The 25853-nt window shown below is 44.3% G+C and overlaps 2 protein-coding genes across 4 annotated transcripts; both read right to left on the minus strand.

Moving 5' to 3' along the window:
* Nucleotides 1-1120: 1120 nt before the first annotated feature.
* Nucleotides 1121-13661, minus strand: USP18 (ubiquitin specific peptidase 18). Of its 3 annotated transcripts, none has more exons than XM_039707984.1 (11): nucleotides 13505-13661; nucleotides 11003-11179; nucleotides 10288-10384; nucleotides 8707-8852; nucleotides 7110-7189; nucleotides 6175-6321; nucleotides 5661-5756; nucleotides 5011-5181; nucleotides 4020-4151; nucleotides 3174-3223; nucleotides 1121-2807 (listed from the first exon to the last, which is right to left on the minus strand). In XM_039707984.1, exons 2-11 carry the CDS (start codon nucleotides 11169-11171, stop codon nucleotides 2729-2731), a joined length of 1167 nt encoding a protein of 388 aa, XP_039563918.1. In that variant the 5' UTR covers nucleotides 11172-11179; nucleotides 13505-13661; the 3' UTR covers nucleotides 1121-2728. The 3 variants fall into 3 exon arrangements, with proteins under 3 accessions (XP_039563918.1, XP_039563919.1, XP_039563920.1); XM_039707985.1 differs by having other exon boundaries at nucleotides 13509-13658; XM_039707986.1 differs by lacking the exon at nucleotides 13505-13661 and adding an exon at nucleotides 13310-13482.
* Nucleotides 13662-17549: 3888 nt separating this feature from the next.
* On the minus strand, nucleotides 17550-25509 carry TUBA8 (tubulin alpha 8). The gene is made up of 5 exons (XM_039707983.1): nucleotides 25356-25509; nucleotides 21832-22054; nucleotides 20490-20638; nucleotides 19271-19951; nucleotides 17550-17933 (listed from the first exon to the last, which is right to left on the minus strand). Exons 1-5 carry the CDS (start codon nucleotides 25356-25358, stop codon nucleotides 17646-17648), a joined length of 1344 nt encoding a protein of 447 aa, XP_039563917.1. The 5' UTR covers nucleotides 25359-25509; the 3' UTR covers nucleotides 17550-17645.
* Nucleotides 25510-25853: the final 344 nt, after the last annotated feature.

Here is a 25853-nt window from a genome sequence, read left to right on the forward strand (position 1 = left end):
AATATCTTTGTGAGACATTTATTAGATGTATTTACTTTTTTTCCTCTGGTTTTCTGTGCATTTCTTGAAGGTGAGGAATATCTGAATCTGAGGAAGAGCCCGTCAGGGATGGAGCAGAGGATGTGTAATTTGCTACTGCGTGGTAATCCTAAACCAAACAAAAAACGGAAACGAGGAGTTACCAGGATCCACAATAATCTCTCCAAACATCCTCTTGGCTTTATCTGGCTGTTCAAAACCCTTGCCATTGGTGCTGGGCTTCATTTGCACAGTGACTCAAACACAGGGCAGGCAATCCCAGCTCCTTTGCAGCAGATTTTTGGTAGAAAAGTGTTCCTGGCAGAAACGCCAGGAGCTGTTTTACATCAGCAGCCCCGGGGCACACCAGCACTGACCCCAGGCACTGGGCTGAAAGGGGCCTCCTGGGATGAAAATAGCTCCTTGGGCAGTTTATGCACCACAAGGCTGGGCTTTGCTGTGGACACAGGGTCAGCCAAGGTGGTTTTTTTGCAGGAGCAGCTCAGACAGTTTTTAAATTGGAGTTTCTCTACTGCAGTTTGCTCACCATCCCACTCTCCCATCTCTGTGTGGAAGCAGTCAAAGCTTTCACGGGACAGCAAACCTGAAAGCAAACTCACTGTGCCTCCAGCACAAGGGTGAAGTGACCAGGTTTAGCTGGTTTTCCCTGTGTCCTGAGGTGTAAACTATGGTTTGGGGGTATTCCATTGCCCTCTGTCAGAGGTGGGGCAGTTCTCTGCTGTTCATGGGGAAGTTTTCTTTATCTCTTCCACAAACCAATCCTCCCTCCAGGAGATATTTTCTGTTAATGGGCTCTCTGGCAGTGGTTTGTTTTCCTTTTTGTACTATTGCATTTCTATTTTTAATTTTCCTGGTCAATAACTGTTATTCCTATTCCCATATCTTTGCCTGACAGCCCCTTAGTTTCAAAAATTACAATAATTTAGAGGGAGGGGTTTTACATTTTCCATTTCAAACAAACCTGTCTTTTCAAACCAAGCCACCATGGCTCTTAGAGATAAATATTAGCACCAGCTCTTCTTTGAATACTTGACCTGCATTCAGTGTTTAGGAAGAATAGATCAAGAATAAAGCACAAGACTAATTTTAAGGGATATATCCCATAATATTTTATTATAAAAACCACTGATTACTTTTCATTGGAATTAAATGGGTTTTTTCACTGATTGAAAAATGCTTAAATCTATCTCTGCAATTTTTTCCTTGATGGGTGACATCCCTGGAAGGTTATGATGCATTTAAGGCATTTTTCATAAACATAAATTTTTAAATTTCAAGTTATAGCTAATCAGAAATGTCAGTCTCTTATCCCATTAACTTCTCAGTTCAGCTGAGAAAAATGCAGCTTTTTTCAGTTCCTTCACAGAGGAAAAGCAAACAGAAACTTTGTTTTCCTACTCACCCATTGCAAGATGCTTTAGAAAGGGTGCAATGCATTCCTGAAGGTGAACAGGCTGAAAATTCCTCATCCTGATGGCAAATAATACACTGGGATTTTTTTACCATGGAATAAATAATACAAATACAGAGCTGAACTGATTCATGGACCTTGCTAATACAGCAAAATAAATACCTGCTATACCATTCAAGAGTAATTTCACAGCTATGCTCTAAGATTTTTCAGTTTACCTTCAGAAAATGGACATTATTTGTGAACTTCACCATCATTACCAAAACAAAATTAGGTTATACGCAGATGGAAGTATATCTACATTAGTTTTATAGTTTTATATATTTTTTTATAATTTTAATATAGTTTCATAATTGCTCAATCCCACAAAAACAGCACCTTTGTAAAGACACTGTCATAGGGTGTATTAGGGTGAAGGTACTTCCAGATCCCAAACTGCTGCTCCAAGAGGATCAGCAAGAGTGTTTTAAAAGCCACACAACCAAAAATCCCAAATATTCAAGCACATCAAGGCATCTCACTTCCCTTATCACCACGTGTGGCCTGTATTGTGCAAAATCACTAACCAGCTTCAGAATCTCTGCTGCTCTGAATATTTTCCTCCACAGGAAAGAAAATGCATCTAAAAGCCTGATAAGCCTGTTGAAATAATAATCACCTGCAGAATTTTAAACAAACTCATCTTGGAAATCAGAACTGCTCCGGTAGCTCCTGATTTAAAAAACTTCTGGACACATCTCAGCCCTTGCAGTGATTCATTTTCAGGGAGGTTTTCAGGAGTGTGTGCCACAAGGGTTCTGATCCTTCCCCCAGTGGTTTCTGGGGTGATTTTTGGGGTCTCCTGCCCAGCTTGCCAGCATCAAACATGGTGCTAAAAGGACAGAGTAAATCTCAAGCTCTTTCTGGCTCTGTATGGCTCCCAGAGCTCTCCAGTCACAGCACACACCTCCCTGCAGCATCACACAGGCTTTCAGGCCAAACACTTCCCCTGGAATGGGATCCAGGCATCAGCACTAAGGAAAATGGTAAGGCAGCAGAGACAAGAACTGAATTCACCATCTTTTAAAGAGGAAATAAACATTAGAGTCACATAAATATAAAAAAAAAAAAAAAACATTAAAGAAAAGGTCTCTAGTTGCAACAGTTCCTTTCTCTAGCTGGGTGTCTGCTGCACTTTTTTCACTGAGGTTGCTGAGTGCAGAATGTCTTCCTTGTGAAACTTCAGTGCATGTCCTCACTGGCACAGAGGTGCTGAGCTCCAGGGACAGTGCACAGCTTTCAGAGACATTCTGATTCTCCTGGCCAGGGCTGCTGAGGCTGCTTTTTCATGTAAAACAACAGATAGGCTGTTTCTGTCCTGTGGAGGCAAAGAGAAAGCACATCACAAGGTATGTTTGAAGATCTAGGTTGCAGGTAACATCCCAGAATTGCTCCTGCTCAGCTTTCTGAGCTTCAGGTCAACTAAGCTGGTCCTCTCCAGAGTTCCCAAGATTTGCTGGCAGTGCTGTGGTTTATAGGAGAGATTATCTCCCTCCTGTGAGCTCGTTTTCTTACGATGCATCAAAACAAAAAGCATGGAGAGATCCTGACTGGCACATCTCCTGCAGCCCCACTGCACCCCAGGCACCATGTTCCCAAAGCAGTGTGTCTCCCCTCTCTTTGCTATCTCCATTCCAAAGTCCAGAGCAGCATTAGGAAAAAAATCAGGGACACATTTACATACCAGTAGAGGTTGGAATGTCCATATGTGCATTTAACATCATCCCATGATACCTAGAGAAGAAAAACACACTGGAGGAGGCTGGTAAAAACTCTTAAGAGATGGAAAAACTCTGATACCATCCCAGGAGCTCTCATAAGAGCAGTATAAGTGGCACTTCCAGGAACTAAACACCTTTCAGTAAATTGGTTTATTGCTTTTACTCTCAGAGGAAAAACAGTTCTGAATGTATACATTAAACATATGTAGGGTGCATCAAGTAGGATGTTCAGCAAATATCCTGAATATTCTGCAATATTCAGAATGCTTCTGCATTCTGCAATGCACAAAACTGCTGGTGTAATTCTCGCCTGAATGATGAGCAGGACTCCATGGTATCAGAAGGCTAATTAATTACTTTATCATAATATATTATTCTATACTGTATTACACTATATCTAAACTGAAACTGCACAAGCACTTAACAAAATCTTGTTACTGTTTGCTGACAGTCTGGAGACAGCCAAGGAAACAAAGCCCCATCACTTTGGGTAAACAACCTCCACACTGCATTCTACTTTGGCACAACACAGGAGCAGAAAATGAGACAAGCATTGTTTTGATCATTCTTTTCTCTGCTTCTCTCAGGTTCAGAGAATGTGAATCCCACCCAAAACAGAACCTGAGGCCTTGCTTGGTGCAGAAGTGAGAGTCACTCTGCCCTCAGCATAGAGCATCCTGTAGCAGAGGTGGACAAAGCTCTGCAGCCTCAGCTTCCCTTCCTGGTTTTCTGTAGCACCAGCCAGACTGGGTGAGAGCTGGAGGAGTGTCCAGGAGGGTAAAAAAGGAAACGTGGCTGGATCTGCTCACCTGGCACACCTCAGAATCATTGAAGCAATACCATTTGCAGTCTGTGAGGCTCCGAATGTAGGCACAGTAATGGCCACAGCTGGCTGATCCTGAGTGAGCCACCACGGCAAAGAGCTCGTACTGCCACGTAGCCTGCCAAGAGACACAAAGAGCAACTTCCAGCACAGCAATTCTCACCTGCCAGGGACTGTAGAAAAGCAGCAGCCAGGGCAGCAAGGATGTGAATTTTGTGAGGAAAAAAGATCAGATTGGCCTTGAGTATCCTGCCTTTTTTGCTCTTACCCTCATTTTTTTTGCCCATCAGCTATGGGCTGGCAGCCTCCCTGGAGAGGGCAGCAAGGATGTGAATTTTGTGAGGAAAAAAAGATCATATTGGCCTTGAGAATCCTGCCTTTTTTGCTCTTACCCTCATTATTTTTGCCCATCAGCTATGGGCTGGCAGGCTCGCTGGAGGCCAGAGGATTGTGAAAAAGGCAGCAGGAAGCAAAGGGGCAGCAAAGAGGTTCACCACAGCCAACCATGCAGCAGTCCCTTCTGTTGTTGTCACACGTCCTCTTATTATTTCCCAGGAAGAGAAACAGACCCACAGTGGGGCAGATCCATCTCAGCTACTTGGCAAAGCTGTTGTGGCCAACAGTACCAAACTCTGTGGCCAAAACTATCAAGATTACTGCATGGGAAATATAAAGAACAGAGTTCCCCTGTCTTGGACAGGTGAGATCTGCAAAGCCTGGCTTTTGTCCTCAAGGCAGGAAGCTCCAGTTATGGTGCCTTTGGTGATTTAATCTGAGCACAGAATGTTGAATAATGTCTGAATCAGTTACAACTATGGGATGTGAGACAACACCAGGCACAGGTAAAGTTTGAGACACACATTTTTAAAGACAGGTACTTTGAACTGAAATAAGTATTGGTACGATCTCTTAAATTTTTCTGAGAATGGAGCAGAGAGGAGAAGAAAATCTGCCCTTTTTGAACAGGAATATCTCACCTTTTCACTTTCATCTGCTTGGCACTGACTTTCTGTCAAGATTTGCCCGAGATCAAGCTCTTGTGGGAACGGCAGGTAGTGCCTCAGCTTGTACGTGCAAGAGGACCTCTCAAAGCAGAAGCGCTTCAGGTGCAAGGTCAGGGTCTGTGGCAGATGGACGAGCTTCATGCTCTGCAAAGCAATCAATAATGCAGCTGAAAACTGCGGCCAAACCCTGGGCAGGCAGGGTGCAAGCAGCCACTGCCACCCAGTGTGTGCAGAATGGAGAGCAGCCAGCTCTCCAGGGAACATTTGCCAGTTCCACGGGACAGCAGATGCCAAGCCTCTGCAGCCCACCTGCACACAAGGCAGAGGGGTGATAGCCAAGTTTCTCAGCTTTAGTGTCATCAGCACCCAGCCTTGGGTGCCTCAAGGGCTGCTTCACTTCTCATGTGCTTTCCTAGCCCCATGCTGGTAGCACTGGAGGCAAATCAACTTCCTTGAGACATCAGACCAGAGGAGGAAAAGTGTCTGTGGTTCTTATCTCACTGACACTGCCACCCTGGCCAATCTGAGCTGTTGATCTCCTCTTGAACTTCCTATGGTTCCACCCTCCCCAGTGCTCAAAGAAGTTCTAGATATGAAACATGGAGAAATAATTCTCCACTTACCTGCAGAAACGTTGTTTTCCTCCCACACTGTTGACAGAAACACATGTTTTGTCCATTCAGCTCCTCTGGACGGAAGAAGTATTGCAGACAATCCTCCTAAGAAGACAGAGACTTCTTTCAGCTGAATTCCTTCAGCTGGATTTTTATTTCTACATTATTTCAGAGGGTCCAAGCAAACAGCAAAGTTCCAGAAGGCATGCTTTATTCAAAGGACAAAAGACTGCCTGGCAGCCTGAAACAAAAGGTACCTAATTTCTCCCAGCTGCTGCTCTGATTGCAACAGTTGGGGAAAAATAAAAGTACACATATTCCACAAAGAAGGCATTGATGTATAAATGTCTTTTATACCTACTTCAAAGCCTTTTAAAACCTTTAAAGGTTTACAAAGCAGCTCCTTTATGCTGAAACAGTGTAAAGTGGTCAGAGAAACTGTAAGATCCACTGGTATTTGAAAAATCCACTATGAACAGAGGGGAATCATCTCCTAAGGAAAAAGTGCTGCTGCTAAGCTTACCAGAGTCTTCAGCCTGTGAGAATTGGCATCCAGCACTGGGAGTGGAAGGGTTAACATGGTGCTTTTGCTCTTTACTTCAAAAGAGCATTTCTGACAGGCCACGTGCTCCTGTATGCAGATCGTGTACAGATCACGAAGCTCTTCCACCTGGAGGGGTGGAAAAAAAGGTTAAAACAAGGTTTATGGAGAAGACAGCTGAGCTGTTTCTCTGTGGGTGGGAAAGCCCCTGTGGTCACACATTTCAAGCAAGGTTATTCCTTTGAATATTGAATTTCCTTGAGGTTGGAACCAAGATGTGACAATGACTTATGAGGACAGGGTACTTCCCACAATTTAAAGGAGAACAACTCCTTCCCTAACAGAGGGGAAAGACACAGCCTGTGAGATCAGAGAGTTAAAGATCTGCTTTGATGCAGAATTATTTTGTTTTGCTTGAAACTGCAACAGGAGCCTGTCTTCTGTATTACTAAAACTGTGACAATCAGGAAAGAGTCACTTTTCTCTTCCCAGTCCCATGGGAGGAGCTGTTATATACATCACATACTATCAGTGACTAATTAGAGTGAAATGCACATGGTTGACTTCAAAGAATGGAAAAGCTGTGTCAAGATATTCCAATAAATGCTTACAGAAATTTGGGGAGAAAAAGAAATTAAATATAACTAAATACAATGCTGCAGAAAGATCAATCTCTTAGTTAATCAGCTCTTCCATTAGAATGGAGACTGGCATGCCCTGGAAGCAGGATGAGCAAAACTTAACTGTGATTCAAAATGTCAAAGCTTATGAAACAAAGATTCTCTGTCCCATCTGAAAGATGCAATGAAAGAATAGATAATTTTAAAACTTAGGACAATTGCCAGTGAATGGGATTCTTCAAGAAGCAGAGGAAACCATGATAAGGGGCAAAGGTTCATTTCAGTCACCATCCTTACCAGCTCTGGCTTTTTCATCTGCTTCTTTAACAAGTTCCAGAGAGTCAGAAAGAGCTGAGCAGCATCATGCTGCACAAACACTGCACGAGCAGAAAACACAGCCTCAGTCAGCATCATGAACCAGGCACCAGGCACAGATTTCCCACAAATGGCAAAGGGAGATTCATTATCCTTCCCTTAGACCCAGTTTCTTGTCCCTTGCTCCTCCCTGCAGAGACAGAGCTTAGACTGGGCAACAGCTGCAATTTCTTTCTGAGCTGAGCAGGCAGTGGGAAAAGACAGGAGTGTTTGCACCACCCAGTGCCAAAGTCGTGTCCTTGTCACCAGATGCAGGGACAAGAGGAGGCTCAGTGCCCACCAGAGGAGGGCTCAGGTGGCTCACCAAGTTGGGAAGTGCATTTCATAGCATCAGAGAATGGTTTGGGTTGGAAGGAGCCCTAAACTTCATCTGGTTCCACTCCCCCCACCAGGGGCAAAGACACCTCCACTAGAGCAGCAAACAGCTTCCAGTCTGGCCTTGGACCCTTGCAGGGACACAGCACCCACAGCTTCTCTGGGCATCCTGCATCAGTGCCTCACCAATCCCACAGTAAAAATTTCTTCCCAATATTCAATCTAAACCAGCTCTCAAGCTGGTTTACATTTCAAGCCATAACCCTTTATCCTATCATTTCTGTGTCACATGTCCTTCCATGCAATCTCCTTTGAATCCTCCTTGGAAACAATACAGGGAAAGTTCTGTTCTCTTTTTCACCTTTATTACTCCACAGACCTGTTTTCCCCATCCCCTCATGCCCCAGGAAGGCTAAAATGCTCCTAAGTGCTGAGATTAAAATGACAGCAGGGCCTGTCCATGTCTCACACACCAGACAGGATAAACCCCTTGATCCCTATCTCTCTTTAACTGGAAGAGAGATGGCTGACTGCAAAGCCACTCAGAGTCAGGAGAAAAATGATGCAAACAGGGATACTGGGTTTATGTTGTGTTCCTCTTTCATAAAGGTCAGGGCACCTTCCTTTTCAGTTCTGAAAATTGTTGTTTGGGCTTTTATATGACAAAGATAAGGGCATTTGGTTATACCCTGTGAATTGTACACAGACAGACTCTTGGCATCCCATTGCCACTTGTCACTCATGCATTAAAATCCTCTCTCTTTTAGAACTTTCACCCGCTGGGAGATTTAGCCTGCAAATTCTTCTCTCTGCCCTTATAAGAAGGAGCAGGAGGGGGATCTGTGCAAACTCATTCTCTTTTCCACACTATCCCTTTCTTCTAATAAGTAACAGCAGCTATTTCACTATCATGATGCCAGTAGAGCAGGACAAATCAAAAAATGAACTCTCTGCCCTGCACAGCACCCACAGCTGAATCTTCTAGCAGTCTGATAGTCCTCCCACCCTTTGGACAAATACATCCAGCAGGGTTTATTTTTCCTCTCTTCACAAATAAGACACAGTATTGCACTCAGCTGGGAGGCAGCTACAAGGAGCACTGTGCATCTAACTCCTGGCATTTCCAAATTCCTGGAGGAGATGCTGGGGTCTGGGCTGCTTGGAATAATGCAGGCAGAGGTGGGCACGAGGCAGGGCTGCTTACATTCCACTCTGTGCTCTGAAAGGCAGCGAGCCAGGTCTGTGGGACCAACAGCTTTGCACTTGCCACACTGCATCTTCTCCAGCAGCAGGAGCATTTGGTACGGGACGTTGCTCCTCCTCTGAGCAGGAGATGGTGGCACGGTGATCCTGGCAGGGGAAGAAGCAACACCAGGGGTGATCAGAGGCTCCATGGAGAAATGCCAGACACCACACCCGAAGGAGCACAGGTCAGGGCAGAGACAGCAGCTCCAGAGGAACCAGAATGGGAATGTTTTCAGCAAGAGAAGGGAAATGGGAAAGGGAATCCCACAGTGCAGGCTGACAGCTCTAAAGTAAAAGGCCAAAATTTTAAGTTGGCTTGTTCCTGAACAAGAGACAAGCCCAGCAGGACCTCGAGTGCTTTCTGGCCTCTAGAAACAGCATTAGTTACAGCCAATTCCAGACCCATTTTGCCTCCCACCCACCGATGCCCTCATTGTCAACATGCCCTCAGAATTTCATGGGCACATAGATCATAATGCTTGTATTTCAACTACATGCCAACAAAAACTCTTAATTCTCCCTACATTTACTAGAGATTAAAGGTTTTTCTTTCTTCAAATAAGCATGGTAACCTACAGTCTACATTATTTAGCCTTGCCCATTTATTACACTTATCATTTCTGCATGTCTGAAATTTGTTTTTTCCCCTCTGCTCAGCAGTGAGCATGTAAGAAAGGACTGAATAGGAATGATCCACTTAGATGATAAATCTGCAGTGAAGTGAGTAAACTGAAAACAAATCAAACCAGTTATTAGTGTGGTCAGTAGGGAGACAGAAGCCCAAATCCTCCTCAAAACACACAGGGACAGCAGTCAAGCAAATCAAAGAAATGCTAGATATTCATGATCTGCAGCAAAACTTCTCTGTCAGGGGTTAGCCAGGGCCCAGAGGCCAGGGATTAGGGTATGTTTGTGTATACATGCTTCAAGTGACAAAATTAATAGTGGATATGGCTACATATGACACATCCTTTATTATAAGGCCTGTGAGTAAACCTGGAATAAAACTATATATATATTTTATATATAGATTTTAATATATCATATATTATATATTATATATTTCTATTTATTTATTACATATAAATTATTATATGAATATATATCTTATCTATTCATATATTATATACAATATAATATAGAATGATAATATATATTTATTATATATTATATATTTAAAATATATTGAATAAATATAATTACTATATATAATTATTATATATAAAATTATATATATGTGTATATATGTATTTTATATATATATAAATTATATATATCCTGTTAGGGAAAAGAGAGACACGAGCCATAAAGAGTCAGTTCAGGACATGACTCAGAGATGATTAACAAGTCCGAACACTGCAACTTCTGCCTTTGTTAGTGCACAACAGACACGACAAGGCAGAGACCTTGCTGAGGGACCAAAAGCATCCTGATAGCACCTCAGTGATCCAAACCTTCAAGTGTACATCCCATATAAAAGAAGGAGTGGAGAGCAGAGTGCAGCAATGGAAACCTGTCAGGGAGGTCAAGGAGGAGGTACCTTCGGAGTATCCTTGTGAAGAGTATGTTCATGAGGAACACTTGGAGCAGGGAGTTCAGACAGCAGCTCTGCCCCAGGTTGTACAGTCCAATCGCTTCTGTAGGGGAGAAAAAGATGAAGTGAGGCCTGGGGAGAGGTCCAAGAAAAGAAAGTGAAAGCTATTTGAAAGTGCACATTGTGCACATTCAGAGTATAGGCTCAGACCTGATAAAGTGTTCAATCTATTCTCCTGCTGATCAAGCAGATAACATTTGGTTTTGTTTGGCAACTGACAGGAAAAATCCAAGTATCCAAGTAAGCCTGGCTAATGATTCTCAAATTTCTCCCAGTTCCTCTTTTTCATTCCTCTCATAACACACCTAAACATAAAATAGAACAGGAGGCAAAGGCTGCCTGCTGAGGAGAATAACCAGGGCCTAGTCCATGGTTTAGCAAATCCAGCAGTGTTTGGAGAGAGACAGAGCCAGCAGCAAGGCATTTTTGGCTGCAATGGCCAATTTGAGGACTTAAATATGGAAAAAGCTCTGAGATCTTCATGTATTCCATTCTAAAAAAACTCACAATGGTTACTTGGCAAGGCAAAATGAGAATTATCTGTATATTCCTCAGTGAAGAGATAAGGAATAGGAGAAAATTAGGCCTATGGACAGGGAATGGAACAGCAGGGATGAAAACCAGAAAATATGACAGTGAAGAACTGGCACAACATTATTACCATTTTTTAAGTCTGCCAGACCAAAGACTGATGTCAGCTTCTGGTTTTTGGCCTTCACCTCTTTGGGTTCCTCTTTATTACTTTGAACTTCAATTTCTGCCTCCATGATCTCGCTTGGTGCCTCCTCTGGTTTCCTGCTTCTTCCTTGACGTCCACTGGTTTGTCCCATCAACAATACTGCTCAAGGACAGAAGAGACCTTTTCATTACGAAAATCCCTTTTCATTATGAAAAAGGTGAAATCCAAAAAACACTGAACGGTTTGGGTTGGAAAGGAACCTTAAAGATCATCTAATTTCAACCCCCTGCCACAGGCAGGGATGTCACCCACTAGATCAGGCTGCTCAGGGATCAGAATTAATATTCCAACCTGGCCTGGAATATCAATAAAATCAGTATTACTGCAAGAGCACGTGGGATATTTGAATTAACATGGGTGTAGAGGTGTGCAGGCTATTGCTAAGGGAACAGAAATGGAGTGTGGCCACAGTTGCTCATCCTGTCTTCCTCTTGTGGCTAAATAAATAAATGAGCCTTCAGTCCCACAGGAACAGCTCCATCTAGCCAAGGAACTCCACATATCCCTCTCCGGGAAGATTTGGTAAATAAGATTATTAAAATTGCCCAAAAGCAGATGTTGCAAAACTCCTCTGTTTGGAAAAAGCAAATTTTATTTTAAAAAGTAGCCCAAGTATTGAAAAGGTCAAGTTTCACCTCCCCTTCTGGCCAGATGAGCACCTTTGGTTTCTGTGCTGGGCTCCCTGTGTCGGTTCTACATGCCTGAGTCACAGCACTGCTGTGGCACTTTGGACTGTAATTTTGAAAGATATTCAAGTACCAACATAACAGTTTCTTTTTCTGTTCCTCCCAGTGATCACAGGCAAAGTAACTGTTCGTGCAAGGGAGCCATTATAATGCCTTGATTTTTAAGGGAGGATTCAGCAGACCATTACTCTGACAATCTTCTGGGACTCAGTTACTCAAGCAAAATAAAAACACACAAACAAAACAATCTGATAAAAGTTCAAATGCAACTACGCAAAAACGAAACTTTCTAAAAGCCCGCTGCCAACATGGAGACAGAATCAGAAAAAAGTGGATATTCACGGGGAAGGGGGGAGTGGAGACCCAAAAAGTGCTCAGAAATTATTATTTTACAAATATTAAACAGCGCATAAAATCAACCTAAGGCCAAGCACTGAAAGAATGAAGAAAAGTTACTAAGAAAGAGAAATAAGCAAAATCCTGGTTCTGCCTTTCATAAAAAAAAGAAAATCTTTGCTTTAAAAGCATGGGTTTGGGTTAACTATGCCTAATAGTGTCAAATATCAAAGTTACTGAAGATTCAGGCTAGAAATTGATTTTTTCTCCTGATTATTACCTTTAAATATACTTGTTTCCAACTCTACTTTTGATAGTTTATTTTGAAGATTACTTTTAAACTCTAAGTGTCACACACTAAGTTTCACCAAATATTGTTGAATTCGCTGAGAAGTTTTTTTTGGGGGGAAAAAACCAAATTCTGAAAGATTCAAGAGCATTACTTTTTATACCCAAACCCGGTGATCAGAACAGCTACGCAGGAAAAGATAAATTTAATCTGATTTCTCTCTCGCCGAAACAGAGCCTGAACACAGACTGCCTGTTCTCCTGGAGATGATTTAACGACACGTTCAGGTTTCTGAAAGCTGAGCTGGAATTCAGCTGGTGCAGGATCAGCCAGGAGGTCAGGGATGCTCCCAGGCAGTGGGGATGGTGAAAGAGACAGAAAGGAGAGGGGCAGGCAGCACAGGGGTACCTAAACATAGCCTGGGATGTGCTGGGGATAAAGCAAACCTGCGAGACACAGGTTTTGTCAGAAAAGGGAGGACTAAGAGTGGGATTAAAGAGCAAGCACTGAATGGCTTTGGGTGGCTCGAGGAAAAGGTAGAAAGATCTTAGGGCAGGAAGGTGCACGGGGATTTGCGTCTCTGGTTCCATGAAATTTTCTCCCAGCCACCAATATTGGGGATGCTGTTGTGGGAGCAGGGACACAAACAGAACCTCCCAACCCTTGGAACCTCCTCGTTTTGGCTATCAGGAATCCAGGCTTCCTAAGACTTGCACTTGACCTCCTTTTCCCTGCACAGGTGTATAAAACAGCCAGGCTGGCTGGGGCTCTGAGCAATCTATTCTCGTGGAAGGTGTCCCTGCCCTCAGCACGGACGGAACTAGGTGATTCAAGCTCCCTTCCAACCCAAACTATTCTATGTTTTCTATGGTTCCCCTGAGGTGCTGGCTCCAGCAGACACTCAGCGTGACAACCCACCTTTGAGGTGAAGGAAGCACCTAAGAGCGCATCACCTCCACCGGGATGCGACAGAAAGATTTCCCACTCAGCCGCCAAACTTATCCCCGCCATTATTTCCTTATTTTCCTTCCCTCCTGACACGCTGCCCCTCCGGCATCCGAGCTCACAAACCAGCAGAACCATCCCCACGAACCACAGCAAAACGCTCCTTACCAACCCTGGCTCACGGCGCGGCGGCGGACTGCCCGCACCGGAGCCCCGCCGAGGGGCTGCTCCTCCGGGAGAGCGGCAGGGCTGGAGGGCTCGGCAGGGCTGGAGGGCTTCGGCAGGGCTGGAGGGCTCCGGCAGGGCTGCAGGGCTCGGCAGGGCTGCAGGGCTCGGCAGGGCTCGGCAGGGCTGCGAGCGGAGCGGGGCGGCCCCGGCGGCAGCGCCCGCCCCGCAGCGCAGTTTTCATTTCCCGCTCGGCCGGGAGCCGGCACGGAAAGTGAAACTCGGAGCCGCCCTGCGCCGCCTCCCGGCACCGAGGGGGCTGGGAGAAAGCGGCCGAGGGATGTTCCGTGCCGGCTCTTTGTCGCTTGATGCGGATCGCCTCGCGTTGTGAGGCTGGGGAGGACAGCCGGCGCTCCCAGCCCTGCGCCGCTTGTGAAAAATGTGTGTTTTATCATTGGCAAGTATTAAAATGAGTATTGTATGTGTCACGTTAGGTCCCAGCCCTGCGCCGCTTGTGAAAAATGTGTGTTTTATCATTGGCAAGTATTAAAGTGAGCATTGTCTGTGTCATGTTAGAAAGCTATGCTGCATTAATTTTCTTAAGTAGCGTACTAAATACGGTTTTAGGTTATAATGTTAAGAAAGAAACTATGCTATGCAAGGTATTTGTTTAAGAAAGGACTCGCACTAGATGGAAGCCACAGGACACCTAAATCAGAGAAAAGGAATTTCTTGCTCCCTTATTAGCAGAAAACTAACTTCTTCCCACCTCGCTCAGACTGGAAGATGGCATGAGGATTAAGAAGAAGAAGTTGACAGCGACCAGACAGAATCCTGGTTTGGATGGAATTTATGCATCACGTATGAGATGTATGAATATGCAACAGGCGATTGTTTTTAAGGGTTAATCCTCTGTTAACGGGGGTCCTTTTTCGGGCTTGTGTTGCCCAGAAAAAGGTACCCGGACGTCCGTATCTCTTTGTTTTTATTGTCTCATATTGTCCTAATCTCAATTATTCAAATTTTATTACTCTAATGTACATTACTATTTTTATAACCATTTTATTACTTTTAAAATTTTAAAAATAAAAGCCAAGTGATTGGCATTTTTCACACCGGTGCCTCTGGGCTGAGCTGTGGGGAGCAGACAGAACACGGGGGGCTTTCACCAGGGTTATCTGGAACCCTTCAGGGGTGTCCTTGTGGAGAGATCCCACCTGCAAACCCTCTGGGCAGGTAGTGGGGAAGCTGCTCACACTGCCTGGCTCTGTCGGAGGCAGCACTTTGCAGTCCAAGGTGTTCAGTCGAGGCACAGGACAGTGAAAACTGTCCCAAATCGTCACAGGGGGATGTGGGAATCTGTAGGGACTTCAAATGACTCAGTGTCTTGGTTTGTGGCAGAGGCTCTCAGCAAATCAGTTCGAATTTAGTGATGTTCCCTTTCTATTAATGGCTGGTGTGGGGACTGCCCGACAGAAAGAAGGAAGGAAGGGAGAGAGAGAGGAGAACCTCTGAGCCATAAATTGCCCAGAGAGAACGAAACCACCTGAGCAAAGTGCAAAAGGACACTGGAGGTTAAACAGGAGCCAGATCTGCCAGGTGGAAGTCAGTAAAGCAGAGTGCAGTTGAAACTGGCTTTGGTAATGACCCCTGTGAGAGCTGGGCGCTCAGTTAGGAGGAGAATTACATTTTAAGAGTATTTTAAGCTTTGCCTGCGGAACTCAGTCAGGCACTTCCAATCCAAAGCAGGCAGCAGGCAGAAGTCTGAGCCCAGAAAATGGGCTCAGATGAAGGGAGACTCAAACTGAAAGGTGCAGGGTTTGAGTGTCCAGACACTCTGCCCCTTGGACAAAAGCAGCTCCTGGTGATTGCCAAGGCACCCCTAATGTCCAAATAGCTCCAAAAAAGTGCATTGACTGCTTCAAGAGCAGGGCTCCTGATGACTGAGTGTCCTTGCAAATAAAATAAATGGTAATGCTGGTGCTCAGGATGAGATCTAAAAAGCCTTCGGGAAATTAGGAAGTCCACATCCAGTGCTATGGCCAATCAGCTGACAGGAATTGCCTCATTTGAAGTGTAAATGTCCCAGTACTTCGGAGAGTTTTCACAGCTGAGTCATTGTGTAAGGGAGGCAAGACAAGGATTTTATCCCACCTCGCAGGATCAGTCTCTTATCAGCCCCTTCCTTATCTGGAAAGCCAGGCTGAAATCCTCCCCTTCTGCACCGGGGAGGCCCCTCAGGCATCCCTGGAGAAGCACCCAGTGACTGTTCAAGTCTTGAGCAACAAAAATCCGGTCTCTTACAGCATCTGGGTGGTTCCAGTGATGGTTGAGTGTTTGAGCAGCGTGCACTGCTGGAACTATTTGGTTTTCTTGGTTTAGGAACATCGTTTCTGCCGTACACCTCTGTGCAGAAGACACAGGGCAGCCCCAGGTGTGCTCAGTGAGGATGAGGAGGGCTGAAGCAGCCCCAGGAGTGCTCTCAGGGGTTCCTGTCCCTGCTGCAGTGGGTGATCTCCGGGAATCTCTCCAAGGACAGCAGTGGCAGCATTTGCAGGGCAGGGGAACCCCTGGGGGCTCAGCTCCTGGCATTGCTTAGGTGTGCAGAGGGACAATCCCTGTGCCCCAGGGAATGCAGGAGATGGGACAGCACACCTGAGCAGGTGGGGATGCAGTGAAGATCATTTTTCTTTCTCTTTTTGATTTCATCTTCCCAATCCCATCCCAGTGCCTCTGGTCCCCTGCCCAGTGCCCCCAGTCCCTCCCTAGTGTGGCCCAGTGACCCCAGACAAAAGAGGGGTTTGATGGAAAAGGGGTTTATATTGAGGAGAATCATTATTGTCTGTGTTTAAATTGAAAGGGATTCCCCTTCACCTGTGATTTTAAGCGTAACAGTTAAAGGAGACCTTTCCTTTTCCATTATTTAAGGTTTAATTGAGGAAAAAAAATCCTCCTCTTTCCAGCATTTTGAATATTTAAGCAGAGGGGGGAAAGGGCAGAAAAAGAGAGAAAAAGAAAATGGTGGGAAATGTGAAATGAAAAATGGTGGGAAATGTGAAGTGAAAGAGGGGCAGAAACATGAAGTGGAATAAGGATGAGAAAGACAAGGGACAAAGGGTGGGAAATGTGAGGTAAGTAGCACTCATGCAGTAATTGACTGAGAATTTATGAACACAACTGTGAACAAAGGAGAGATATTGTCTTACTTTTCCAGAGAAAACCTGGCAGAATCAGTCCCAGAAAGGTTTTCAGGTCTGAAAGTTCACAGTCTTGAAAGAAACGCAACTTGGGTATTTCTAAGAATTGCCTCACTTTTTATAGACAGGTCCTTCTTAAAAGGAAATCTGTATTAGCATCATTAAAAAAATCCAGATTCTGAAATGGGCAAGGAGGGTCACAAATGCATGCAGGAGAACCTAAGGAAAAAGCAATGCAATATCTCATTTGCTGCACAAAGGTGTTAATAAATTCCCAATTAATTTATGCATGAGCACCTAGGTTCTTCGTGCATAAGTGCCCAATTAATTTTTCCATGAGCATCCAGTTAAATCTGCCCTCCATATGCCTTAGCATAGCTTCTTGGAGGACTTCTTCCATGCCGTTCCCAGGCACAGAGGTGAGGGCAAGAGGTTGGCAGCCACCAGGACCCTCCTTTCTGCCCTTTTTAACACTGGGGACAATGTTTCCCTTTTTCCAGTCCCCTGGGACTTCTCCTGACTGCCATGACTTTTCAAATATCCCACAGAGTGTTGTAGCTGACTGGAAATTCCACAGAATCCTGGCTTGGGCAGGTGTCTGTGGTGTCCCTGCTGGCTGTGCTGCTCTTATGCCAGAGCAGGAAGCAGCATTCTGCAGCTTTTTGGTCTGACCTATGTGGAATGTAGTAAGTTTTTCATGTTCACTAGAGCTCAGAGAGGCTCACATTGGGTGTGCAAGGGAAAACAAGTCTTTTTACATTACTGGGAGTGGTGGGGTGTTACTATAGTTGATGATATCTTAAAGGATGATTTGCCTGTTATTTATGTAATAAAAAATGTCCTCTCCTAAATTTCTGTTTACCACGTACAGAAAATCTGAGCTAATTGTTGACACATGCAGTACCGAGACGATTCTGTGCTCACCAGGAACGAAATGTATTTAAAAATTACTCCCCGTCATTCTCTTCTTCAAACGAGTCGGTTCCCACTTCTTCATAGTCCTTTTCCAGGGCAGCCAGGTCCTCTCGGGCCTCTGCAAACTCCCCCTCCTCCATGCCCTCCCCCACGTACCAGTGCACAAAGGCTCTCTTGGCGTACATCAGGTCGAACTTGTGGTCCAGCCTTGCCCAGGCCTCGGCGATGGCCGTGGTGTTGCTCAGCATGCAGACTGCCCGCTGCACTTGGGCCAGGTCCCCGCCAGGAACAACCGTGGGAGGCTGGTAGTTGATCCCAACCTGGAAACAGGGATGTGAGAGAAGGCTGTGCAACAGCAGGAGGCAGGCAAGGCGCTGAAGAAAGGTGGGTGAAGTTACAGATGCTGGTGCCAGATGGCAAATGCCATTTCAAATGTCCAAGAGCATGAAACACACTCTAATATCTACACTGTTCTACTGTTCAATGCATGCTGACCAGTTTGTACATAGAGTTTCACCAAGATGCTCTGTAGAAACTAACCTAAAAAGTTGTTTCCCAGTTGTACGTTTTCATTGTTGAAGGAGCTGTTTGTACGACAAATACATTTCCACTGGTAATGTCTGTATTATTGTTGAAAATGTATTTCCCGTCACTGCTGAGTAACCAGTGGGGAGAGGCTGTATAATATTTTTAGGTTAACTAAGACATTCCCTAACATCAGCATTTCCTTTATTAATTTTATCAGTTTTGGTATTTCCTCAATTTTAGATTGTGCCTCAGAGGCGACGCTTGTTGACTGTTCCAAAGGTCAGGTCTGAAATTAAAACTTCTTTCAATTTTAACCCATACACACTTTGAATTTCCACTTGTTTAAATATGTAACAGCCTGTGCCAATGGGATGTCCAAAGGAGAAAAGACACATTTTATATAAATGCATCCTTATGTTCATTGGGAAATATCTATATTCCCCCATGTTCTGGGGGAAACAGGAGAAATAGGCAAGATAGAAAACTTTAAATATACAAGTTTTCTACTAGAAAAGATTAAAAATACATGTTTTCTGCTAGAAAAGATTAAAAATACATGTTTTCTGCTAGAAAACTTTACAAGTACAAGTTTTCTGCTAGAAAACTTTAAAAATACAAGTTTTCTGCTAGAAAACTAAGAATACAAGTTTTCTGCTGGAAAACTTTACGAATACAAGTTTTCTGCTAGAAAACATTAAGAATACATGTTTTCTTCTAGAAAACTTCAAAAATACAGGTTTTCTGCTAGAAAACTTTAAAAATACAAGTTTTCTGCTAGAAAACGTTAAGAATACATGTTTTCTTCTAGAAAACCTCAAAAATACAGGTTTTCTGCTAGAAAACTTTACAAATACAAGTTTTCTGCTAGAAAATTTCAAAAATACAAATTTTCTGCTAGAAATTTTTTTAAATACTAGTTTTCTACTGGAAAACTTTAAGAATACAATTTTTTTACTAGAAAACTTTAAAAATACAAATTTTCTACTAGAAAATTTCAAAAATACAAGCTTTCTGCTAGAAAGCTTTAAGAATACAAGTTTTCTGCTAGAAAACGTTAAGAATACAAGTTTTCAACTAGACTGAACTCCCCTTTCAACACTCAAGAGAAGCTTGTGGCAGCCCTACTCACCTTGAAGCCGGTGGGACACCAGTCGACGAACTGGATGGATCTCTTGGTCTTGATGGCGGCAATGGCCACGTTGACGTCCTTGGGGACGACGTCGCCGCGGTAGAGCATGCAGCAGGCCATGTACTTGCCGTGCCTCGGGTCACACTTCACCATCTGGTTGTTGGGCTCGAAGCAGGCGTTGGTGATCTCGGCCACGGAGAGCTGCTCGTGGTGCGCCCTGTCCAAGGAGATGATGGGCGCGTAGGTGACCAGCGGGAAGTGGATGCGCGGGTAGGGCACCAGGTTGGTCTGGAACTCCGTCAGGACGACGTTCAGGGCTCCATCAAAGCGCAGCGAGGCCGTGATGGATGACACGATCTGGCTGATGAGGCGGTTCAGGTTGGTGTAGGTGGGACGCTCGATGTCCAGGTTGCGGCGGCAGATGTCGTAGATGGCCTCGTTGTCCACCATGAAGGCGCAGTCCGAGTGCTCCAGCGTGGTGTGCGTGGTCAGGATGGAGTTGTAGGGCTCCACCACGGCCGTGGAGACCTGAGGGGCTGGGTAGATGGCGAACTCCAGTTTGGACTTCTTTCCGTAATCCACAGAGAGGCGTTCCATCAGCAGGGAGGTAAATCCAGAGCCGGTACCGCCACCAAAGCTGTGGAAGATCAGGAACCCTTGCAGCCCAGAGCAGGCATCGGTCTAGAAAGCAAAAGAGAAAGTGAAACAGCAGCAGCTGGAAAAGACTTTGCTATGTGAGCTTCTCCTGAGCTGAAGGAGTGAGCAGTCATAGGCAGTGTACAGCATAGATTTCATGTCAAGATTTCCTGGGAAAGGGCTGGTGATAGCTCCAACGTTTACTTTCCTCACTGTCTCAACTTATCACATAGGAATCTGTCCAGGCCTCTCTGTGTCTGAACTTCACACTGCTCTGTTACTCTGGCTGAAACCAATGTACAACTGCATAATCCACCCTTCAGTATCAGTATTGGTGCTGAAGGGCTATGCTAATAATTAAAAATTACATATTCATAACCACTTTATAAAAAAGCTTAGAGGCATGCAGCTGGGAAGCGAACTACTGGGCTTCTCTCTTCTATACCATGTCCAAGATACCATCTGTATGACTTGCAATCTCTTTGCTGAACCATTGGTGGTATCTCTTGCAATTAACTTGTTAGTTCTGCCCTTCTTTATTCTGCAGAGTCCAAGCTGCTGTTTCAGAGGTACTGGGACTTACCAGCTTACGGACACGATCCAGCACCATATCAATGCTTTCCTTGCCAATGGTGTAGTGCCCACGGGCGTAATTATTGGCTGCATCTTCCTTTCCAGTGATCAGCTGTTCTGGGTGAAAAAGTTCCCGGAAGGTGCCAGCCCGTACTTCATCTGGAGAAGAAAGAGAAATTGTAAGAATGTGCTCCAGTGCCAGCAAATTCTGGTTGTTGTTGGCATCAGTGCATGCTCTCAGTCACAGGAGTTCGTGATGCCAAAAGACAGATGCTGATGGAGAAGGGAAATGTCTCCTGAGCATTTTTTCATTGTTGCATTTGTTTGATTTATTGTGCATCTTCAGTCCAGCCGCTTATCTTCTCATGAGCTTGTTGGTGACAAGTACAGCCTGGATCCACAAGCCCCCAGAAAAAAAACAGTGTGAAGAAATTCAGGTATTGTATTTACAGGGATCCCCAGGCAAAGGGAGGAATGATGAATCTGACTCCATGTACTCAGAAGGCTAATTTATTATTTTATTATACTCCATTATATTTATGAATAGTAAACTATACTATACTAAAGAATACAGAAAGGATACTTACAGAAGGCTAAAAAGATAATAATGAAAACTCGTGACTCTCTCCAGAGCCCCAACACAGCTTGGCCCCAGTTGGCCATTGAGTCAAATCAACCCACAGCAGAAACCAATGAAACAATCACCTGTGGGTAAACAATGTCCAAGCATATTCCAAAGCAGCAAAATAAAGGAGAAGCAAATCAGATAATTATTGTTTTCCTTTTTCTCTGAGGCTTCTCAGCTTCCCAGGAGAAAAATCCTGGGTGAAGGGATTTTTCAGAAAATGTGAATGTGACATTCAGGTGTCCCAATTTATAGGCATTCTTCTGTTATTGGAGGGCAGCGATCAGGCTCCTGCTTTAAATCCAAACTGAAGAAAAGCAGAATTTGAATGGCAAAAATGTTGTGATAAACAAACCCAAAAGTTAACACCACGTGCCTCCCAGCAATTAAACTGCTGGGGATCCTCTATCCAAACTGAAGAAAAGCAGAATTTGAATAGCAAAAATGTCGTAATAAACAAACCCAAAAGTTAAATATTGATGCAAAGAGAAGTTGTACGCACCACGTGTACCAGCAATTAAACTGCTGGGGATCCTCATGGTCCTGTTTTTGTAACACCTGTGACAGAACCTGGCGTCCTGTGTCACAAGAAAATTGATTTCATGCTACCTAGTGGTAGCCCGAGGTGCAAAGGGCCACTTTGTCCCAGTGAAGACAGGTGGCACAGCATGGTGATATGAGGAAAAGCAATCTCCTCTCCATTTTGCAGGTTTATTTCTATACTGACCTACCACAGTCGGTTCCAAGTCCACCATTACGGCCCGTGGCACATGCTTCCCAGTGGCTGTTTCGTTGAAGAACGTGGTGAAGGAGTCATCAGAGCTGAGTTTGTCCTGCAGGTCCTTGAAGGTGCCGTCGGGCTGAATGCCGTGCTCCAGGCAGAAGAGTTCCCAGCAGGCATTTCCTATCTGCACTCCAGCCTGGCCAACGTGGACAGAGATGCACTCACGCTGAGGGGAGAGAGGAGAGGCAGGGTCAGAAAAATCAGCGTGCCTTAGCCCTCCTTATTCCTGGCGGTTGCATTCTCCCTGTGTATTGCTCTTCCAAAAAATCTGAATTGTCACTGTCAGCTGTTCGTTTGGTTGACCACAGTGAGACTGCACATGCACATGCCAGATACTGGGACAGTTCTTGAAAAAATTGGGATCTGTGTGCTGTACTACAGAAGTATATTAAAACAGTCAGGAAAAATAAATTTCAGTCACACAAGCCCCACCTTTCTTCCTGGATTGGCCCTGCTGAGGAGCACATCCCCGTTGTGTTTATTTTTACTCCTGGCTGGAACCTGACACAGCCATGTGGCATCCTTCACCCTTATGTAACCCGAGGCAGATGATGTCTTTTGATCCTTCTGCCCTCTGAGAGCAGGCTAGCGTGGAAACTTGGAAGAGCTGCTTTCAATCACTCCAGATTTTCTTGTTCAAAACAAATGTTCCTTCCAGCTCCTGAGCAGCCATTAATTTTACATCACGGGTCCATTGCTTGTCAGGCAGTGCCATTGCAGTATAGTGTATTTGCATGATTTCCAGCATTCTTTCTGTGGCAGCCAGGAAGAGAAAACTGTGTAACACCAGGCTAAAGTAGGCAGGTGTCAATTGCTCCAAAATCCTGTACACTTAAAAGTACTGCTTTTGAAAGGCCCTGGATTTCTTAAGTTCATAAACAATTATAAAGCAAATACTTCTGGGTTAGTCCCAGCAATTGCAACACTGGGCGTAGTGAAAGGCATTTTTTTGAGGAGAGAGTGGTTTCAGGCATGTGGATTTTTTCAGATTTGGTTTCTGCTTTGGAGCAATTGAAGCTGCCTGAGCTCTCTTTTTGTGATCCCCAGGGCCCTGTCTGTACTAGGGAGTAAGAAAATGTCAGGTCATAGTATTGAACACCTGTGATCTCTTGTGCTGATTGATAATTCAAAAAAATTGGCACAGTTTTGTCTTAGGCCAGTTAATATTTTTTCAGACAATGCTTGGGCACTGTGCAGAAAACAACTAATTGTCAATAATAGTTTCCAGTGAGCAGCTCACTGACCACTGCCAGGCTTTGGAGAGGGAAGGAGAACTGAGATGCCCAGCTGTGAAGCAGGCCTGGCTTTGAGGGAAGAGGATGGTCCTAACTCGTTCTTGTTTTGTAATATTGCATTTAGATTTGACTAGTTAATTTTTTTTAATTAAATTCTGTAGCTGCTTACCCAGCAAAATAATTCTGTGACCTGAGAATTAAATGTATCCTCCCCAAAAACTAAATTTTCAATCACAATGTGCAACCAGCAACATCTCTGGAGAAATGTTTTCTTCTCTTTCAATTATTCAAATTGACATAAGTTTGTGTGTAAGAAACATAACTGAAGACATTTTTTCAGAAGCAACTAGAATTTCAAAAGTCATCACTGCCCCAGCTAATCCTCAGAAGTTCAAATGAACATGAAAGCTCAATTTAAATCTTTCATTCAACAAAATAAATTATTTCTATTCAGTACTCAGTATTCTAAGCTGAAAATTCCTGCTGACTCTGCACGTGCATGTGCTCTCAAGTGTACTTGCACAACCCTGTTTTTCTCAACTGAGTTGTGCAAAAGTTTCTGAGTTATTTGAGTGAAAATGGACTCCATAAGTCAGTGTGTTGCAATCTGGAGGATTACTCAGGAGACACTGAAGGCATATTTGGGCTTAGAGAATTCAAGTAATGCTGACTTTCCACAGAGCAGGCTCCTGCCTTTTCTTTCAAATCCCAGTGTGAATCTGTGAGGCTGGCAGGCAGCAAGAAAAATAAGGGTTTCTTTTCTTTTCAAACACAGCAATGAGGCCAGCTGGCTTTTAAAAAGAATATCTTTAAAAGCAAAACTACAATTACAAGTCAAGCAGTATTTTAAACCTAAAGAGTTGTTTTGCTCATTTCTTCAGGTCTGTAGAGGAACTGGTCTGTTTTTTTCACAGATGGAAAAAGAATATCTTTAAAAGCAAAACTACAATTACAAGTCAAGCAGTATTTTAAACCTAAAGAGCTGTTTTGCTCATTTCTTCACGTCTGTAGAGGAATCTGGTTTTTCACAGATGGAGCAAGTGAATGCTGCCTTAGGAAGTTAATATTGTAAAGCGTCATACAGGACTGTAGTTGAAGACTTTTCAGACTGAGTTTTCAGCTGCACTAGTTTGAAACCACATCTCAACCCTGCTTTTTGAGCCATTTCATCTTCTCCTTCCCCAGCAGTAATTTGGAAATATTCTGCCAAAGAGAGAAGACAGTGAAAAAAAGGTTTCTGACTTTGCATAGTGAACAGCATTAAAATACATGCCAGACTTTTAGTAGGGAAGAGGGTGGGCCTTCTTCAGCGTCACAGTCAGAGTAAACTGATCTTTACGTGATATTTGAATTTGGAGTCTCTTCCAAACTCATGTTTCACATCCCACCACTAATGCCTGTAGACCCAGGACAGGTCTAACAAAGAAACAGTAGAAAGGACCAGATCCTTTGTGAAACTAAACCTGGGACAGCTCACTCTTAAAACACAAACTGGCTCTAGGATTTACTGCAAAAGGGTGACTTTAGTCTTCCAGCTGTTCCACAAACACGCTCACTTCCCTAGGTCTGGGAAGCCTGTGGAAGTATTTTGCCTGTGAGATGAGCTGGCAGAAAGTTCTTCCTCTGAACCAAAATTAGACTCAAGAGAGTCTAATTATGCTAGAGATATACTGGGGTACAAGGTGAAATGGATTTTTTCACATTCTAAGAGGTTTTGAGAGATTTCTACGAATTTATAACAAACCACCAAAACTTAAAAACAAAGGGCATTTTTAACTTACTTAAATGCATACATATATAAAAAGATTCACGGACTCCAGAAAAACACATGCATACCCTCGATAGCTATGGACAGTATAGCCATTGGGGCTAAATTAATTTAAAACAGACACAAAGGTGAATAATTTTTTGGTTTATTTCTAAAAAAAATGTCTTGTATGAAAATGAGCTGGTGTTGAGAAAATGTGGTCACAACAGAAAGTACCAAGCAGCTAAGACTCCAATCTAATTTATCTTCTAATCCCACTAGTTAGGAACTCTCTGAAGGAAACTTAATGCAGTAATGCTTCAGAGAAATTTTCTGCACTCCTTTCCCATTTTCTTACGTGGTGAGTGGTGTGTGAGGTCAGGGTTCAGTGGCAAAACCTACTGATAACGACAGCAGACCCCTCTGCCTTCCCTCACCCACAGCCCCCCAGTCCCCGTGTGCCCAGTGCTCCCCATCCCCCTTACCATGGTGTCTCCAGAGGGGTTTCCCTCCCTTTGGGGTCTCTGGTGGCAGGTCTGTGCTGGCGCCTGGCTCTGGGCTGCAGGGCAGGAGGCACCCAGGGCCTGTCCCCAGCACCTGCTGCTGCGCTTCAGCGTCACAGCGCCGCGGGACGAGGTCACCCTGCTGCCTGCAGCACCCCTCCCGTGCAGATCCACCCACACAGCCCGGGCTCACCGACACCCCAGGCTGCACACTCGGTGCAGACAGGGCTGGCACACTTGTTGGTTTGGAGTGTGGCCATGTAACACGTTGTACACTGTGCTTTCTCACACCTCGGGGTTTTACATCACCTGCAACGCACACACCGTCCCATTCCCTGTTCTGCCAGCACAAACTTCTTCACACCTGAATTCCAGTACAGAATGCATAAGAGAGCAAATGAATGGAAAAGGATAGAAAAAAAAAAAACAAAAATGAGATCTGGAAAGTGAACATAACTACCATTCTTAAGTGTGCTCTAC

This window comes from Passer montanus, unplaced genomic scaffold (assembly GCF_014805655.1).
Source record: "Passer montanus isolate IOZ18808 unplaced genomic scaffold, ASM1480565v1 scaffold20, whole genome shotgun sequence".
Taxonomy (NCBI): domain Eukaryota; kingdom Metazoa; phylum Chordata; class Aves; order Passeriformes; family Passeridae; genus Passer; species Passer montanus.